At 43.9% G+C, this 19685-nt stretch overlaps 2 protein-coding genes across 5 annotated transcripts; one reads left to right on the top strand and one right to left on the bottom strand.

Moving 5' to 3' along the window:
- Positions 1-9: 9 nt before the first annotated feature.
- On the top strand, positions 10-10575 carry LOC110984495 (CTP synthase 1-A-like). Of its 4 annotated transcripts, none has more exons than XM_022244740.2 (15): positions 10-172; positions 1568-1745; positions 2115-2285; positions 2691-2791; positions 3065-3265; positions 3600-3680; positions 4137-4288; positions 4531-4663; positions 4753-4841; positions 5142-5236; positions 5749-5855; positions 6271-6367; positions 6634-6689; positions 8271-8367; positions 8652-10575. In XM_022244740.2, the coding sequence occupies exons 1-15, from the start codon at positions 149-151 to the stop codon at positions 8909-8911; spliced, it is 1842 nt and encodes a 613-aa protein (XP_022100432.1). In that variant the 5' UTR covers positions 10-148; the 3' UTR covers positions 8912-10575. The 4 variants fall into 4 exon arrangements, with proteins under 4 accessions (XP_022100432.1, XP_022100433.1, XP_022100434.1 ...); XM_022244741.2 differs by having other exon boundaries at positions 1538-1745; XM_022244742.2 differs by having other exon boundaries at positions 1517-1745.
- A 1797-nt stretch (positions 10576-12372) lies between these two features.
- Positions 12373-17177, bottom strand: LOC110984497 (galanin receptor type 1-like). Its single transcript, XM_022244745.2, has 2 exons — positions 16140-17177; positions 12373-13476 (listed from the first exon to the last, which is right to left on the bottom strand). The coding sequence occupies exons 1-2, from the start codon at positions 16384-16386 to the stop codon at positions 12626-12628; spliced, it is 1098 nt and encodes a 365-aa protein (XP_022100437.1). The 5' UTR covers positions 16387-17177; the 3' UTR covers positions 12373-12625.
- Positions 17178-19685: the final 2508 nt, after the last annotated feature.

Here is a 19685-nt window from a genome sequence, read left to right as displayed (position 1 = left end):
GCGCACTTTCAGGATACGAGTGTGGTGAGATCAATCAACTTGAACACGAAGTTGAGGCATTGGAAATCTAACCAAAATAATCATTTTTTTCTTATTGCTTGGTGGCGCCATTTTTGCACGTTAGGAGAATTGAGAATTGCGGGAAAGCATGCTGAGCTTTGTCAAACACACGGTGAGTGTCCACATTTTGCTGGCAAATTTCGGTATGTTTGCAATGATTTATATCTGGCATTTCAAAAAAACGTTTTATCACGTTTATGTTTAGTTATGAGTTGTGAATAAATCTTGGTGGGACGCCGCTTTTGCTGGTTCAGGTTGGTAAATCATGTTTTCGGAGCGTGACAAGCATGCCAAGTGGCTGAAATGCACGTGCGTCATCTGGTCATTCTCCAATATACAATCCCCATGTTGTGAGTGCCAGTGGTGAGATTTCATGCAGGATAAATTGAGCAGCTGATTAACCCTCCTATGCTAAGATGCATTCTTGACACAGTTGTCCTATCAGTCAAAATCAGTCAAATTTCCCATATGTGTCTGTGTACTGCGGGAAATCAAGTGGACATGGAAGGCATTTTTGACTGTTTTGGATGGTTAAAACAGAAGGAGGGTTAAATGAACATGATGAATGACGACATGATTGTGCAGATCTGCAAATTGCTCCTATCAATTTGACACTGACTGTGGTCATGGTGGTCAACATTATCATTGATTGTAGTAAAAAATACTTTTATTAAGAGGCCCAAGCCTAAAAGTTTTCAGAAAGAATTCCATTTACGGACGCTGCTTGACACCCAGTGCACAAAGCCTATGAAAGTGGTTTAAAACATTTTCAATATTTTCAAAGTACTCGTAAATGCTTCAATATTTTTCTTGCTAATGTCGACTCTTGGGCTGGACATGTTTCTGACTGCTATTTTCTAAGTGAAGACCTCAATATTTTAACTGCTAAATTATACTTTTTAAGGATGTGTTACTGCTTTACATTAGTCAGATAGTGGTTTCTGTAAATGGAATTCTTTCCAAAACTTCCTGGAGGTTGTAGGCCAAGGGGTGTACTGTATGCGTGAAGAGAAAAAAAGGCATCACGTCCTTTGGTTTATCTGTTCATTCATGAGCTTGACTTGAAATTTTCGTCGTGTTCAAATGACTTTTTCAGCAATAATTTGAACGCACAATTTTTAAATATTGTACCTTGAGATCTTTGAGACGCTGATACATGACTACGGTGTTGGGTTCAAGTCCATCACAAGTCAAGTCACAAGTCCCTTCACAAGGCCAGTCACAAGTAACAGGGTGAACAATGACAAAGGAATGCTTTGGTCACAGTTCATTTGAAAAGCTTGTGAATTGGCTGAAGACTGAATGACTTGTGATGGATTTCTGATGGACTTGCAGGGACTTGTGATGGGTTCAAACACAACACAGCTCGACAAGCGAGTGAAATAACCAAGCATGTCAGATTTACCAGTTGTGAAACAAAACTACAAATTTTGACTTGAAATTTGCAATCCGCCAGTACATTTCTTGTCACTGTCAGTTGGTCATCGGGGTGTTTATGTTGTCCTAGTCATCTGCCATCATGAAGTACATCTTGGTATCCGGGGGCGTGATCAGCGGCATTGGGAAGGGGGTGATCGCTTCCAGTATCGGCATGCTCCTGAAGGCCTGCGGTCTGCGAGTCACGTCCATCAAGATTGATCCTTACCTCAACATCGACGCCGGAACATTCTCTCCCTATGAACATGGTAATTGCAAGGGTTCCTTTTTTTTTTCTTTAAATTCTCGCAGCGTTTAGTCCATTGCAGTTTTTTCCACCGAGAATCCTTTGTGGATGATCGCAAGAGCTGGACAGCACAGTTCTTGTAATCAACTTTCAGTGCGCGTTGAATGCCATCAAAATGAAGGTAGTACTTGATACTTTGTACATGCGATGAAATTCTTTTGATCTTTTTTTCCACGTCAGAAGTTAAAGAACACTTGGCCTCTGTTTCTTAAAGGGCGTGGAAGTAAATTTTGTCTTAAAACATGCAAAAAGAACCTTCTTTTTGGTGTGTGTTTGCAGTTTCAAATATTTTTGTTTGAGCTGGAATTTCTTTTCCCCCCCTGGGTTACAGGGGAGGTTTACGTGCTGGATGACGGGGGCGAGGTTGACTTGGATCTTGGTAACTACGAGCGGTTCTTGGACATCACACTGCATCGGGACAACAACATCACGACGGGCAAGATATATCAGAGCGTCATCAACAAAGAGAGGAAAGGAGACTATCTTGGCAAGACCGTGCAAGGTATTGAAAAAATGTGGCCATTCTGAGACTTCTCCAGTTTAGAATGTCTCGGCCGTGTGATGTAGTTGATGCGAGAGAGATAATAAATATTGCTAACCAATTTTCTCTTGGAGTGTTGCGTTTTGATATGATGAGACTGGGCGTGGTCACCCGTCTCCGCAGCCACTCTTGAGTCAAAGGCCTTTGAAAGAATTTGGCACATTGTAAACACCCAACAGACCCCTCACCGTTGTTCCACCCACGTAATATGCTCTCAGGATGCCAACTTGTGTCATACACCACAACAGATCTGATCCAAACCAAAGCAAAACCTACTTGGAAAAAAAACCAATGGCCTTGAACATCTTTTTGTGGGATACGGTCAAAGATATCCGTGTGATGTTTTGTGTTTATATCTTTCGCCAGTTGTGCCACACATCACCAACGCCATTCAAGAGTGGGTGGAGAGAGTCGCCAAAATCCCAGTGGATGGAGACCAGGAGGAACCCGAAGTCTGCATCATTGAGGTAAAAATCCATGCAGCATAGGGAGGAGGGGGTGGTACCAGTGGTCGAAAAGTGGGAGGGGGTCAATCTTGACATATAGTCATCATTGATTGAATGTTAATGTGTTTTTATTTCTCCTTTGTTTAACCTTGGAATTGTTGGTGACTGTTCACTATTTTTGTTTTGCTTTTTTAAGCTTGGCGGAACTATCGGCGTCAATCTGTTTTTATTTCTCCTTTGTTTAACCTTGGAATTGTTGGTGACTGTTCACTATTTTTGTTTTGCTTTTTTAAGCTTGGCGGAACTATCGGCGACATCGAGGGCATGCCCTTCGTCGAGGCCTTCCGCCAGTTCCAGTTTCGTGTCAGCCGTGAGAACTTCTGCTGTGTGCACGTCAGCCTGGTGCCCCAACCCAAGTCCACTGGCGAGCAGAAAACTAAGCCCACGCAGGCCAGCGTCCGGGAACTCCGCGGGTTGGGACTGTCCCCGGACCTGGTAGGTTGGTGGAACTGTTTCCATGCGAAAGGGGAAAGCCCTAGAGCGACAAAGAGCTTACGCACCAACCTGATTTGAAACTGCTGGAGCTTAATGTAACTCTTTTAACTCATAACAGATTTTGATATGATTTTCATATACCTAACAGGGTTAGGGTTAACTTTAGATGCTGTTTTCAAAGGTTATGTAACCTTTGTTTAAAACAACGACCACCAAAATCGAACACTTCATCCTTTGAAGTCTCTTCTCAATTTTGACATACTCGACACCATTCTGGACTTGGGAGATACTTAACATTGCCGTTTTCTTTGTTTTGTTTTTTTCCTTTCTTTAGATTGTTGCCCGAAGTCACAATCCAGTCGTGGATAGTGTCAAAGAAAAAATCTCTATGTTCTGCCATGTAACAGCCCAACAGGTAATGTCTGTGTTATGCGTCAGCTACTATGACATCATTATAATTTTGTTCTATTCTCTGAATTGCCCGAGGGCGTAGCCCAGTAATTTAACTATCCTACTTGACTTGAAACTTCAAAAGAGTGCTTTGAACTGTCCAATCCGCTCCGAGCAGGAACAAAAGAGGGCGTGTTTTGAAATGAATTTGGCGGTCCTTTGGTACTCACGCACCGCATAGGTGCGCAAGTTTATGCGCGTTTGACGCGGAGCACGCTGAGTACGCGCAACGATTTTAGTCTAGAATTTGTGGTCTTCGCGTGCATGCCGAACGCGTGTTAGAACCTGGTTGGAAAACTTTGTACCGTCTGTCTTTCTTTCGCCGGTGAGGGCGCACTTCAGCTCAGGGTGGATATGTTCAAGGCACTTATCACGTGAAGTTTGACATTATACACTTTTTTTTTTTCCAACCCTTGTTAAGGTCATCTGCGTTCACGACTGCCCGTCCGTCTACCGCGTGCCCCTGTTGCTCTCCGACCAGAACCTGGTGCAGTTCCTCCAGACCCGGCTGCAGCTAAACTTCAGAATGCGGCCCAAGCGCCTGCTGAACAAGTGGCGGGAGTTGGCCCACAGGTGAGTCCGCCGGGTTGGAGAGGTAGGGGTTGTTTTGAGCGCCTGTGCAATCTGCGTCTCTGCCAACACAAGACCGTTGAGGGAGAGAAAGCGGGCTACACAGTACAACGGGACCTCTTGAAATGTCGGAACGTTTGTGTTCTCACTGGTATGCTCTTGTACAGGACCCAGTCTCCGATAGGAACTAATTATCCTCATTTACCAATTTGTGTTTTGACGAGATTTTTACTTGCGTCTGTCAGATACGACCACACCTCCAAGTCGATCACGATTGCGCTGGTGGGGAAGTACACCAAGCTGGAAGACGCCTACATCTCGGTCATGAAGTCGCTCCTGCACGCCGGCCTGACTTGTCAGTGCAAAGTCGTCATCAAGGTGAGTGCTTCGACGCCGCCACTGTCGAAAATATCGCTTGGTGTGGTGGAAGGAGGTTTAATTTAATCCGACTTTTTTTTCCCTTCCAGTTCATCGAAGCGGACGATCTAGAGCAGACAACGATGGAGCAGGAGCCGGTGAAGTACCACGAAGCCTGGCAACAGCTCTGCAGCAGCAAGTAAGAAAACGCCCAGCGGATGAAGCTAATTCTGCCCGGAGGTTTGGGGAAATTTCACAGGGTGTAGGAAGGCACATCCAAGCCGCGTAGTTAGCATCAGGCTCATTCAAGTAGACGGAGGGGTGTGTCATAGGGATCTTGCAAAGTGGTTGATTTGGAAGGAGTCCGGATGGTTTCTTTGAAGGATAAAGTAGAAAATGTAATTCATTTATATGTAAAGTACGTTTGTAATGGAAGACCTTTTTTTGTGTTGTTTTTGTCGCAAGCCTGACTTCCAACCCTCTTCTCTGTTCTCCGTAGTGGTGTCCTGGTGCCTGGTGGATTCGGCATACGAGGGACGGAGGGAAAGGTGGCCGCTGCCAAATGGGCCAGGGAGAACAAGAAGCCGTACCTGGGTAAGAATGAAATCGGTGCTGGCCAGCATTTTGACCGGTAATACTCAGTGGCCGGTTAAAAAAAGCATAGACGGATTCACTGGTGTCATTAGGGCATCAAAGTTAGATCAGAAGAAACGACACTCTCTCTGGGCAAGAATGACACTGCTTGGCCCTGGCCGCCATTTTGGCTTCTAGATCTTAGTGGCCTTGAAAAAGTGGCTTGTTCCCTGATGTGGTCAGGGCAGCGAAGTTGGTTACGGAAAACAAGAAACCAGATGTGCATTCGGACAGAATAACTGCTGGTGAAGTGCAGAGCACCGGCCGGCATTCTGGCCTGTGTATCAATATCGCCTTTACCGGCCAGCTCTTTGAACCTGGGTCAGCCAGGTTGTTTGAACTCCAGTGCCTATGCCAACCTGACCAAGCTTACTGTGACTCGAGACTAGCCGCCATGCCTCCCAGACGGCTCACCTCGCACCGTAGACGGATGTTTGTGATGACAAAACATTTGTTTTTTTTTCCCATCTCAGGGGTGTGCCTCGGCTTGCAAGTTGCCGTGATCGAGTTTGCCCGCAATGTCCTCGGGTGGAAGGATGCCCACTCGGAGGAGTTTGATCCGAACACCACCCATCCAGTGGTAAGTGATTGTCAAATTGCGACGCTGAGCAGAGGCGTCCAAGTCCAAAATGCTCATTAGCCATTTTGGTAACTTTTGCCTTTGAGTAGTTCCCTCAGTAAGGTGGAACCCTCGGTAACTTGCTTCGTCAAGATGAGGGTCAGTTTTTTTTTACAAAGCGATATTAAAACGGAAGGAACAAGAAAGATTCCAGTTGGAGGCGTATCTCCTTAACGAGATGAGAGCAAGTGATTCACATGACATTGTGTCTTTGATGGTGTGCGGACCTGTAAACCGGTTCAAATATGAAATTTTACTCGGAGACACGCCACTTACCAAATTTCCGGCATGCGGGAAGTGTGTTAAGCCAACAGCATTACGTGGCTAGAGAGAAAGGGTTGTCATTGAAGGATCAATTTCATACATGCCTCTTTAGATAATTGAGATGCCGGAGCATAACACCGGCCAGATGGGTGGGACCATGCGGCTCGGCAAGAGAACCACAGTCTTCAAGACAGAGAGCTCTGTTCTCAGTGAGTAGACGTCCCCCTTCCCTTTACAAATATGATGTCACCGGGCTGTGATTATTTCTTTTCAAGATTTTTCTGGAATTTACTATTTTTTTCTTAAGAATTTGTGACCCAAAATTCTGGATTTTCAGATTTGCTACTTTTTGCGCCCAGCACAGAACTGTGACAACATTCACGTGTTCCATTTTTTACTGCCGTGGTGTAAAGTCATTCTTCAACATGAAGTATGTCTCTGATAGATGTGATCAGCTTTTTTATTTTACCCTTAGGAGCTTTGTATGGTGGGCATGAGAAGATTGAAGAGCGCCATCGCCATAGATACGAGGTAAAACATTATGCGGTCAATTTGAATGCTAAATACAGAAGATCCCCGTTATAACGCTCCCTGATATAACGCTCTTACCGATATAACGCTCTTTTCATTTTCCCAACTGCACGCCCGTTCACTCTATACATTTTTATGACATTTATAGCGCTCCTGTTTACAATGCTTTTCCGGATATAACGCTCTCCGATTTTTGGCCCCGAGAACCATGTAAAGCATGTGAAATGATGCCGGTTACAGCGCTCTTTACCTTGGAAAGTCAGATTCTTTGAAAATCAACGGCACCGCATCGCAAGGTTGCCGCGATTCGCCATCCTGTGTGACACCAGTAGCAAAGCGAGCACACAGAGTGCAGACATGCACTGGGGTGTCCATGCAGCGCGATCACCAGCTCGTGCTCACCATGGCGAGCCTCGCCCACGTGGCGCAGTTATTACAACCAAACTTAATTTGCTTTGCTGTGGAGAAAGGCTCCGAAATCAGACAAAGGGAACTGGGCGTTGTAACAAAAGACCAGGCTGCTGGGCATTATGAACATTTTTTCACTCTCAGTAGTGGAGATAATCCAGCCTTGTTTTGAAACAGTATACCACGGTTTGGGGGATTTAGGGCAAGCGGATTACCACCGGGGACAAAAGCACTCCACCACTGCAGCGATGAGCAGAACCCTAATCTGGCCCCTATTGAAAAGAGGTCAGCAGCGCACTGTGCCAGATTCTTGAACAAAAGAAAATTACGTAACACCGCACAATCTGGGCTCTTTTTACCAGGCAGCAGGCCTGGCTGAAATACTCCAGCGTCAATAGATGTTGTCTGTCAGATTAGAGTAGAAACCAGATGGTCCTTCGTGTGGGTGTAAGTGTCCAGTAAATGAAGTGAGGAATTTTAAAGAATTTTGAAAACGGAAAAAAAATGATAATTATCCTGCCCCGGCATCATCAACGTTGATAACTGCCACTGGCGCGAAGTGGTTAAATTATACTTGTATCTTCGTGTAGCAAATCTCGTCTGTTTGCCGATTGTATTCAGCGTGACATGTCGGGTCTGTTGTCAGTTGGCTTTTGCTGATGACACATCACTTTCTGTGGTCACATGGTTATTGGAAAAAGTCAGCGATTGGACTGTCCGTGAATGGGTACGCAGTAGCAGTCAGGATGTCGCCGTGGGTGTAGATGCAGTGCGTGTGCCGCACCGCGATGCAGCATGCACGAGGTCCAGCAGTGGGTTTTGAAGAGCACTTTTTGGTCTGATTTTGCACTCTGCTTACAGGTATATAGAAGTACAAGTGCGTTGCCATGCCCATCCAGTCGGTTATAGCATAGCGCTGTGCCGTTGTAACACTCAATTCTGTTAGGTCCCCTTGAGGGCGCTAGTACGGGAATCTACTGTATTGTTAAAACTGTTGGTTTTTAGAATGTCTTTAAACCATTGAAACGTGCTGACAAATAAAATCTGAGTTCTAGTTTAATTCCGATTAGATGGTAAGAAACACTTGTAAAATAGGGGACTTTATCTTCAAATTATACAAATACATTTTTGAAAGAAAAATTCATATGCCTTTGTGTATCTTTTTACTGGAAGGTAAATCCGAAAAACATCGAAGACTTTGAGAGCCACGGTATGAAATTTGTCGGTCGCAGCACGGACGGAGAGCGTATGGAAATTCTGGAACTAGAAGGTACATGGTGACATTGTTCTGAGAGAGCCGAGTGTGGAGAAAATGTGATACATAGTGGAGCTACCTAAGCTACAGCAGAAATGCTGAAGAAACTACGGAAGTAGATTGGAAGTCACTTCAGTCTTGAAATGATGATTTGATTTGAACTCTGATTTGAAGTCTGATATGTTGCCAAAAATGCTTCTAAGTACATTATTCTAAGCAGTTGTGGTTTGTAGTATGCAGGTTTCGTTTAACATTTCGACCCCTAAATCATCCAATGTTTGTGTGCCTGTCTTGCGCAGATCATCCGTACTTCGTCGCCGTCCAGTACCACCCGGAGTACATCTCCCGCCCCATGAAGCCCTCCGCCCCCTACCTGGGCCTGGTCCTGGCCTCCATCAACCGCCTCAAATCCTACATTGCCCGTGGCTGTCGTCTCTCCCCCCGCAACTCCTTCGAGGACACCGAGTCCTCGGACACGGAGGAGGAGATGGCTGTCCTGAACAAGTCAGGCTCCCAGCACTCGTTCACCAGCATCGAGGCCAGCCCCCAGCAGTCCTGAGCAGGGGTCAAAGGTCAGTTCTTTCAATGACGTTGCCCCTGTCCAGACTACAGTTCGCCATTTCTTTCTCTTCGCTTTGTAAAGGAGACACAGTAGGTCATGGAAAATGTGCGACAGACCTTAATGCACATTTTGCAAATTATGCATATTTGCTTTAAATATTCATATAGGCAAATTGTTTCTGCGCTGTTACATATTCATGATGTATTGCCTTTATTCAGAGTTACAGATATGGTGTCATGCTTCTTAAGTATTAGGGAGGACAGTGCTCATGTGAGGACAGTGAGAATTTGAGCAGTGTTTTATGCAAACCCTCATTAGAATACATTTAAATCTGGTTGGAAAATTAGCTGAAATAATGCCGATGCAATAGTTTTTGAACAGATCTGGAGTCAGTGTTAAGCCATGTCCAAAGCACTTGGCTGTGGCTGGCTACATTATACGTGTCAATGGGAAGTAGCTGCAGCCAGTTGCCAGTCGCTTTCCTAGCCACTCCTGCCATCACTAGCCGTAGCCATTTAATTCAGATGCAGCCTTAGACGTAAGGTTTTGATGTACTGACCTAGTGCCATTGGCGAGATAGCCACACTCGTTAGACAACCCTATGAGACTCTGTACATTGTTCTGTTAGTCCGAGATCTTGTGCATCCCTTGATGGTTTGTGTATTTGTTACAACTGCATTGACGTGATGCTTCCGTGATAGGTCAATTAGGCTAACGATTTCCATCGGTGAACAACGTGAACTGTTCATTTTCAGTACTCTTCTGTGAAGACTACCCTCCTATCAAACATGTTTGTACACTCGTTACATAAATGTACAAGTATTTTTACTCAGTAATTCCAGGGATGTTAGTGATTTATGGTACTAAACAGATTTGCTTTTTCGTAAAGTAGAAGTTTGTGTTTTCCTTGTAAAAATGTGTTGCTTTTTTGGTCCAGTGTTTTTATTTATTACTTAACCCGTGCTTCCAACAAGTTCATTTGTTTGTTGTAAAGAGGTCACATTAAGTGCAAGAACCGTTCAGCTTAGACTAACAAAATCAAAATCAAACACATAAGCCCGCCTTCCGTAGTTGTTGGGATGGTGCATTGTATGCATGGCACACCGTCACGTGTAGAACAGACATTAATTTGTAAAAGGGTGCATTCATTTCTTTGTAAAGTTAAGGTATTATGCAACACTGCTTTGATGTGTAATTTATACTTCACAGCTTAAAGGAGCCAGAAAGGAGGATTTTTGCTTTCTTCTTTTCTTAAACACCACCCTTTCGATATTCACAGAGAGACAGTCTAGAATGGCTTGCTTTGGTGTCTTTTTTAATTCCTTGTAATACTAATTTGCATATTAATGACTCAGCAGTGATGTCATCACCTGCAGATGCAGTTGCACCATAGCCGATGTTTGAATAATGTTCAACATTCATTTTTCACCCAACAAATAAACCCTCACAAACACCGAAGTGATATTATTTAATATTTGGACTTTCCTGGTATCAGGAAATAATGGGAATATTTTTTAAAAGTTAATATTCTGCACCTTTAATTTCTGCTTCACTAAACCTGTGAATAAAGCTGGAGCGCACGTATTATCAGCTGATGTAATGTAAACATTTTTGGGGGGGATATAAGAGCAATGTACACGAAAATAAATGTTTAAAACTGACATTTTTTGGTATTCTTTCAAGATGCAGAACGTTCATTTCTTAAAATGTGTCCTATGTTTCGGTTCATTTTCAATTTGATACGGTGCGCGTGCTAAGCAAACAAGTGGGGGAATGTCTTTCTGAAATGCCCATTAGCGTTAAGTGCGCAGCTCACGTTACAACAACGCGAATGCTCGGCGGAGAGTTAGCGTCAAATTACACGTACGAGTGAGTGTCGGTGAAATCTTAAATACTTTGTACTTCCAATGAGTGCTTGGGTATTAAAGGCTTCCTGAGCACTTCAGGGAAAAGTGCAAATGAAACTTCTATTTAAAATGGCTACGGTGCAGATTTTGTAGTGATGGACACACATTTAGGCGCTAGTAAATTTTCAAACGTCTTAAAGGTGCGCTTAATAGGAAAATCTAGACCTTTCAGAGAGAAGTCAAAGTTGAGCCCACGCGCACATTCAGGTAACATGATTATCGTCTTGTGTAGCCTCGTCAAACATAATACATGTACATGTAAGCCTAGTTGCTACAACGTAGTTTTTTTTTACATACTATGTGCAACAAAGCTATTTTATTATATAATACGCCCTTGTTTGATTACATGTACATGCAATGTGTCAGTCCGAACATAATGCATGTACATGTACTTCTGTAACTTGTAAGTAGAGGATTTGGAAACTGCGTGAAGGCCTACGTTTAAGATGTGTCTCGTCGCCCATTATGTCACATGGCATTATGGTTCAGCCTGCGTATAGATACAGGTTGCTAGACCCGTATACGTGCAGTTTCAAACCTGAAATTGTGAGACAGATTTTAGTGTGCGCTGCATGGCTGAAACCTCATCCTTAGAGGTTAAGAGAGAGTGGAAAAGGAGGAAAACTCACTGAGGTATCAAAATTTCCCTGACAACAGAAGCGTTCTATACCAACTCTTGCCAGTGGACATGCAGTATACGCGATTTCAAAATACTTGTGTCTTTTGTTGCATAAGATTATTAATTTCCCATTCTTTATCGCACGCTTTCACTTAACACGACCGAGGGACGGTTTTCCTGATCACAACAAAGGTCGATGTTAGATTGACGGAACGAAGCTTGGCCGCAGCTTCTCCGTTGACCAGTGTAATATCGATCGATACAAATGGGGTGAAAATGGCAGTCTAGAACGTTTGCGGATTGCCATTTGCTTATAAAACGAACTGAAAATATTCTGGGGTTATCTGATGTCTTTGAAACGTAACTTGCTGGAGCGCCTCTTCTATACCGATGCAGCCCGAACCATTTTGAAACTTGCAATCGATTCGAATAGTTCCCAGGAGAAAATTGGTGATGGAATTGGATTTTGTTGTTTTTGCATTTGGTAAAAGCTTCAGATTGTCCTGACTGAATTACAGAATCGATTTCGGGAACTGTGCTTTCACCATGGCACTCCCCCGTTTGATTCGATTATATTTTCTGCGAATGCATTTGTGAGAAGCTGTAAGTGACCAGTATTTGCTGAAATTATGGGCCTCGAGCTGAACCAAGAGAGGGCGCTATTTTCTTAGCAACGGCGGGTCCTATGGTACTGAACTGCGCTGCGTCGGTTTACGAACGACCATGAAATGCACGCGTCTCGGTCGAAAAGCTACCAAGGAAATTAAAACTCTCGACCAATGAAAACTCTCTTTTCAACCGATGAGAGGGTGTTTCTGCTCGAGGCGGATTGGTCCACGCAAGGAGAGGGGTGTGTACGCCAAAATTGGGTACTCAACCAAAATGGTAAATCTATTAACATTCTAATTACATTTGTGTTTTTTTTTAAAAGAAGTCAATTCTACTTGGCTATAGAATTAAATGAGGGTACCACAATAACTTTGAACCTATAGCAGTTGGTTTTTACTTTACAGACACTTGAACATGTAAAGTTGCTTTTTCAGTAAGCCAGGATAATCGTAGTTTGTTTTGTCCCTTCGTCTTGTGTTAGTAAATGTTTCCGTCTTTAAACCGGCTGTTAGGTTATTGGTTCTGGTGATGACCTGTTCATCGCATTGGTCGTGATCACCGACCCGCAACGATTAATTATTCGCTCCGGTTTTGGGTGGCCTTCTCTGTGTTTCTTGGTGTGGGTAGATTCCTCATAGCGTTGACGTGAAACTCTTTCACGTCTGCGGTGTGAACGAAACTCAAGTTGCTGGCTCCCTCCAACGCACGGGCACCTACGGCGTTACTGCAGCCAAACGCCCGACGGAGCGCTTTGCGATGCTGCTTGCTCTGAAAGCCGTAGATGAACGGGTTCATGCACGAATTACAGAAGGCGATCAACACGCTGGCGTGGTAGTACCAGGAGGAGAAGTCAAGGTTCCAGCCGCACATGTAGGAGAAAAACAGGAACTGGTTTGGCGCCCAACACACCGCAAAGGTCGCCACAACCGTCAACAGCATCTTGACAACTTTCTTCCGCGCGCGGAGGAGATCCCTTGAGAGCTGGTTCTCTCTACCTTCGGATGTTGATTGGCGCATAGTTTGGGCGCTCTTGTGCAAATTATGCATGATCCGCCAATAGGAGAAGCCCATCAAGCTCAGCGGGAAGATGTAAATGACACAGAAGTTAGCCACGCCCACAAACTTCTGCCAAACTGTGCTTTGCCACTGGATAATGCATCGGCCGCCATCGCTGTAAAATATGTAGAAGAAATAACTATTCATGAGCACAGCCATGGCCCATATGCAAATGATCATAGCGATCGCTTTCCGGTGGGTGAAAAGTGCCTCGTACCGGAAGGGGTGCACGATACTGCAATACCTCTCGAGGGTGACACATGTCAGGGTGAGAACGGAGGCGACGAAGCTGGTCCACAGGGGGAACTTGGACAGCAGAAGACGGCATATTATATCACCCGCCACTCCATCTGGCACCGGAATGGAAAAACCTAATAAAATATAGAGAGATGGAAAGTTTATTCTAGCTCCGTGCATTATTACCTCCCCGTGAATAAGCCTTTTACGAGTTACATTTGAATAAAATCTAATCTGGTACACTTCTTTAAATTCATGCTAACATGACGATTTGAATTCTCCACACAAGAGACACTGTTGCTATACCTCTTGATTCGGGGCAAGCTTTTGCTTAGTTACACAAGAGACGCCTTGAACCAATAGACTGTTTTCAATGAATAGCAAGGGCACAAAGGAACCAGTCCATTCTAGAGACGGTGGTCGCTATGCAAAAGCATAGGGGAATTCAAATTGTTATGTTCACGTGCAATCACATAACTCAATGTACCAGATTTTATTCAAATTTAACCCGCAAAGGGCTTATTGAAAATACGACATGATGCTTGGTCAAAGCATCGGCATAAACTTTAGCAAGCGGTTCACGTTCGGACCACGCCCTTTTATATCTTTTACAGCAGCACATGTTGAAAACCTGATTGTTTATGCGTTACTTTCATGCATGGCGGAGTTCCGATTCAATATTGAGGTCTCAACAATTTTTGCGACGGGAAACTTTGCCTAAACTTAATCATGACAGTGCAGTCTTTTTATTTTCAGAGTAAATAACGCATCTCTCGAGATATCGAAAACTCTTATTGCTGGTAAACGGTGATTTAAAAGATTATTCAACTGTTCATACGGCCACACTTTAAATCCACCACCCGAAACAAGGGTATCACCGACCATGGAAACCATGTAGCCATTGGTGTCCCCCGGACTGCCCCCAAGAAATTGGGTTCGTAGGAGTCGTGCATGTTTTGAAATTCTCTGATATTAACGTCATGTAGCTATCATACTTTCAATCCATTCCATCCATTTGGAGGTTTTTAAGTAAATTAGTGATGTTCATCCCTTCTCATCTCTATCTTTCATTTTTTTCTTTTATTCTTTTATTTTTAAATAGTCGTGGGGGGCGCTGTCAAGCACCCACTTCGCCTACTTATGGGTCTCAAACTTTGAGACATTTGGTGGCGCGGCGGCAAACATACCGGTCCTTTTTACCAGTTCTGACCATGCGTGCGTTGTTCTGAGCATGCGTGTATTTTTCTGAGCGCGCGCAAATACTGTGAAAACTGTTCTGTCTGCTGCCACCACTGTCCCAAAGTCTTCCATTGAAATTCGTGCATTTTGATGTCATGTATGCCATATCCTCAGTCTGTGCTTGGAAGCGGGCTGCGCCGCCGTTCGACGCTGCTCAAGCCGTGTCCGAAACGGGCTTCCAGAGCTGCGGCTAGATCTATTGTCTACGCGTCTCCACACATTTCTAATGGAGTGAAGACCTAGACCTTGCTCTAGACAAGAGATTTGGATGCAGCCTCAGTCTTGTCGGAGGTTGTCTTCGAGACAATAAATGCAATTTGGTTCGAGGTTGGAATTTTGTGAGTACAGCCAGTTCCATCAGTCTGTGCAGTTATTCCTTTGTGACAGGTCCCCAGACGAGATTATGACTTCGACACGATCGTGAGAGGACACTGCGATCGTCGGGTTTTGTGAGGTGCTGGCCGCTCCCGGTCCCAAGTCTCTTTTGACAAGTTGCGTATCTGCGGCAAATTTAGTTAGGCCCATAGCCTTTGGCATGCCGAGTTGGCTACTGCACATGACATTATAACTCGATATTAACGCGGTAATTTTTGGTTATTTGGGGACCCGCCAGCCATGTACAATGTATATGGCAATTAGTTTCCTGCAACATCTGAATATCATACCCCGATGTTCTTGAAACTAGAACCAATCTAGTAAGTTTCTCCCGGGCTTCTAAATACATACATAAGTCAATTATTGAACATTATCCAGTGATGTGAGTCGGCGTTATCCCTATGGCATTCTGTTCCACCATGCTGCGAGCTCCAACTGCAACTTTGAGACGAGAAGTAAGAGATGGGATATGCTTAACCAGCAGTACGTCTTGAATTAAAATTGAAGTAAATCTATCCAATTGGGGTTTTGCTTGTCTTTTAAATTTTGTTAATCTGCAAAATAATGCCTTTCCAGGGGAGTTTCTGATGGAAAGCCAAAGTCTGGTACAAAAAGTAATTTCCCATTGAAGCTTTTGTCTTTTTTCCATTAGACTTCAAGAGATTTAGGAATTCTTGTAAATTCCATGCTCTCGTTTCACAATGAACAACCAACAGTTTCGAATAGGCTACGTTATTTGACAATTTTTTAGTAAGATCGCTTATAAGATCAACGGTTTAAAAATTAAAGCAGGTTGCTTGCCACAGTAGACTGGAAGAGACTGCAAAATATAAATATCCGTATAGTAGAATTTATTGCCTTTGTTCCATGAAGTTTTTCTTTCTGTCAAGGAAGGTAATTTAAGTTCCACCATTTATTCAGGTCTTAATGGAGTCTATCTCCATCACTTCGTCCCTAGGCCCTGTAAGTCAATGAACACTCCCTCATAAGTCACGCAGACCCAATGAACTGTGACAAAATCATTCCTTAGTCACTGTTCATCCTGTTACTTGTGGACTTGTGAAAGGACGTGCGGAGTTCAGAGGGGCATTTTAGACCCTATTGGAAATGGCAAATACTAGGTTTGCTTGGTGGGCATTCAAATGCTTAAAAAGACACGAGCAAAACAAAACCAAAAACTCACCAAGATGGAGCGGAATGAGAAATACCGAGGTGATGAAATCGCACATTGCCAAGCTCACGATGAACATGTTGGTCAGCGAGCGCAGCGAGGGGACGCGGGCCACCGTGAACATGACGAGGGCGTTACCGGTGATGCCCAGCACGGCTATGACACCGTAGACGGCCCTCAGCCACACCTGGTCTTCGAAGGATCCTTCGGCAGACCAGCCGCGGTCCCGCAGCATATCCCCGTAGCTTTCGGTTGTCATCTTGCTGCTGCCCTGCGCGTGTACACCAGGTTCTGTCCCACCGTTCACCGTTCTGTACCGTTCTGTGTATCTTTCTTTTCTTGGAAGACAGTGACCTCTGTGTAATTACACGGCTTTGCAGTCTCAACACTGACTTCTCCAAACCGAGATTGAATATTGTGATGTAGGCCCTATTGAGTTCTACAACCGCACATCGACTGGAACCTAAGGGCACTCAGACGGCTTTCTGCATCGGTGATTTTAGTAAAATTGATGGTCAGGAGGAGTATTTGCGGTTTCTTTCGATGCTCGTTGGGTTGCTCCCCAAGGAAATCGCGTAGGAGTCATTTCAGAGGTTGAAATCAATATGAAGAACAGGTTCCCGCCTCGATAGAAAGTCCCTGTGGGGCTGTCTGGTTAAATACGCTGCTGGTAACTGTTGGCCTCTCGGCGGCGGACGAAATTGGAAGGATTTGGTGTTGTTACTGCACGAAAGTCTTGCTTTTATTAATTTGAATGAATTTCTTTTAGCGCTGTCTTGTTCTCATATACTGAACTGAACCTCATAACCCGAGACACTGTGCAGTCGCCAGTCGTAGTCAAGCATAATTCAAAGCCGTGTTGTGCTTTCATTAATCAATGTTTATTCTGCCTTTGTCGTGTTCTCAGGAGCAACATTGAACCGAACCTGATAACTCAGGACAATGTTCAGTCGGCTCAGACTGGCGTCGTTTAGGTTAGAATAATGCGAAAGCCCTTCTTGTTTCGCGAGCGGTTACCAAGGTTTCCAAGACGGTTGGTATCAAGATGCCGCTTTGCCTAGCCATTAGCTTGAAATGTGAGACTCACACCCTGCGTTCGTATTAATACAGTAACTCAAAAATGTGAATCGAGGCTAGATTTGCGCAGTACACGGTACTTAAATCTTTTTGTCACATGACACCATGGTTAGACACAGAGAGAAAGAGGGGGAGAGGCAAAACTTGACTCCACCCCCTCTCATGCATTGTTAATTGGGGCCTGGTGAACACTGAACATAATCGATGTGAGAGTTCTGGCGACAAGTAGCAAGCCCAGCTCCTGTCAACAGGATACAGAAAGGTCCTTCTGACCAGATTTTGAAAGAATAGTCCTAGCCTACCCGAAAACGAGATCTCACACACTGAAAACAGTCGATGTGTAGGCTAGCTCTGGTTTTATCACACTGGCAAGATATACTGACAATATTCCATCAAAAATGTTGAGCTGTCACCTGCGGTGCCCGCTTGCTGCATCGATTCGAACCAACGGTTCAACCTCGAGTGGAAAGACGTTTGCACTAATAGCACGAGGTCATCGGTTGGAATCCCATCGGCAGCAAGCATTTAATTCTTAACAAACTTTTGGAAAGTACTGGAAAGTTGTCTGACAAGTGACACGCGGGCAAATCGGGTTTTATTTTGTCAATTCAGCAAGACAAGCATTTCGTTTTTTTTGGATTGAGTGCACAATGTTTATCAACTGAAACCTGTCCAATTTCGACACAGTGACTTATAAGTAATGTTCTATCATTAGACTGCAATTCTACATGGAACTTTTGGGGGAGAGCTGGGGCTTTTGAAATTGCATTCTGCTTCGTGAACTTAAAGTGTAGCTGCAATGAATCTTTGTTCGACACAATTTTTCTGCATTTTTGTACTTTTCTTCCCAATTATGAAAACTGTTACACACTCCTATTTGGTTAAGTGCATTGAAAAGGCCTATCCATGTTTTCCCAGACAAGTGAGGGCGCTATTGCTGTGAAATCATCAAGGGAAGACATATTTCGGTGCATAGGTATTCCTGCTCAAATTGTCAAGCCAGAGTTTACTAACTGAAAACATTTATGGGAGAGGAATTGATGATTTATAGCTGCTATGCGCAATCAACAATTAAACAATCAACAAAAAAAGAGAAAACTTAGTCCAGGAAAATTCTACAAAAATGCAGGACTTTTCTGTGTACAAACCAATGTAACATTAAGGCTTTTGCTCATGAATATGGAAATATAATTAGCATAAAAACGAAAAGGGCATTACAATACCCTTTGAAATAGTGAAATCAAAGTTGAAAATAAGGTTTACTGAGGTACAAAGGTGATCTTTCCATTGGTTTACGCACAATTCACCGTTTGTCGCAAACAACGTTCGAGCGATACAGGAATACGTGTACATCCGCAACCGAACTTGTCCCGGCTTTATTCATGCTTTAATGTAGCTTTTCCCTCTCCAGAGTTTCCCCCTCGTGAACAGTGTTATTCCGACGTCATGTGCACCCCCCATTTAACCGAGAGTTCCCGGTCACCCAGCCCTAATTCAATTTCTGCCATTGATGAATTCAACAACACGCGTGAAACTGACACGCGAATGGGTAACGACCATCGTGGATGGTGGCTGTCTCGAAACCGCACTCGGAGAATTTATCCGGTGAACTGAAAGAGAATAGAATGTTACATTTTTCAAAATCGTCCACTTGAGTCAAGCGTCGACGTCGGCGGGCCACTCTCGTCTTTGAAAACCCTCATTACTGTGGAAAATTAAATTCACTTTTGGAACTGTCCGGGCTTTCACTCGGCAATTAAATGTCCTTGCAAACAGGACACGTTGCTTAATTTAAAAACCTTAATCTGATTATATTTCAAAGAAAAGGGGGGAAATAAACAGTGGGGCGTTATCAGGGTGAAATACAGAAGTGCACCAGATACCTTCAATTCAATTAAACAGAATTGCATGCCGGTTCAAACTCTCTTTTGGTCGGTCACCACATTTGGAAATATACATATATTATTGTCATTTTTCGAGAAATGTCTCTAAAAGCATAGGGTTGTTCCTTGCTCTATGCTAAAAGTTATTATGAATATTTTTTGGATATTTTGTTTTTGGAACCTTGTAATTATTTCAGAGACTCTGAAAGCTAAAATTGATATTGTTTTATATAGGGGGTCTTGAGTGCAGTTAATTTTACCTACAGGGTTAATGTCTATTTTATTCTTAGAAACCACCCTGACGTCTTTGAACTGCACTTAGCCTGGCCTCACTGTTAATTAGCACCGCTGAAGTTGTTCACCTCGTGAAATGAAATGATTTAGAAGTTGCCAGTCCTGCAGAAGAAGGAGGCACTTAAGGGTGAATTGACGTCATATTTGTCCTTTAAAAATGATTGACTTAGGTAATATCGGAAACGGGCTTCCAGGGCTACGGCTACGTCTCCCGTCGGCGTGTCCTCGCGCGTGTTTGGGGAGATCGAACCTGGGCCGAGCTTTAGACAACAGATTCAGCAGCATTCGACTGACTTGCAGGGTG

The sequence above is a fragment of the Acanthaster planci genome, linkage group LG15 (assembly GCF_054643075.1).
Source record: "Acanthaster planci isolate LZ-2023a linkage group LG15, COTS_SCS, whole genome shotgun sequence".
Taxonomy (NCBI): domain Eukaryota; kingdom Metazoa; phylum Echinodermata; class Asteroidea; order Valvatida; family Acanthasteridae; genus Acanthaster; species Acanthaster planci.
The sequence above is the reverse complement of the archived record's forward strand: the minus strand, read 5'-3'. Positions and strand labels throughout refer to the sequence as shown.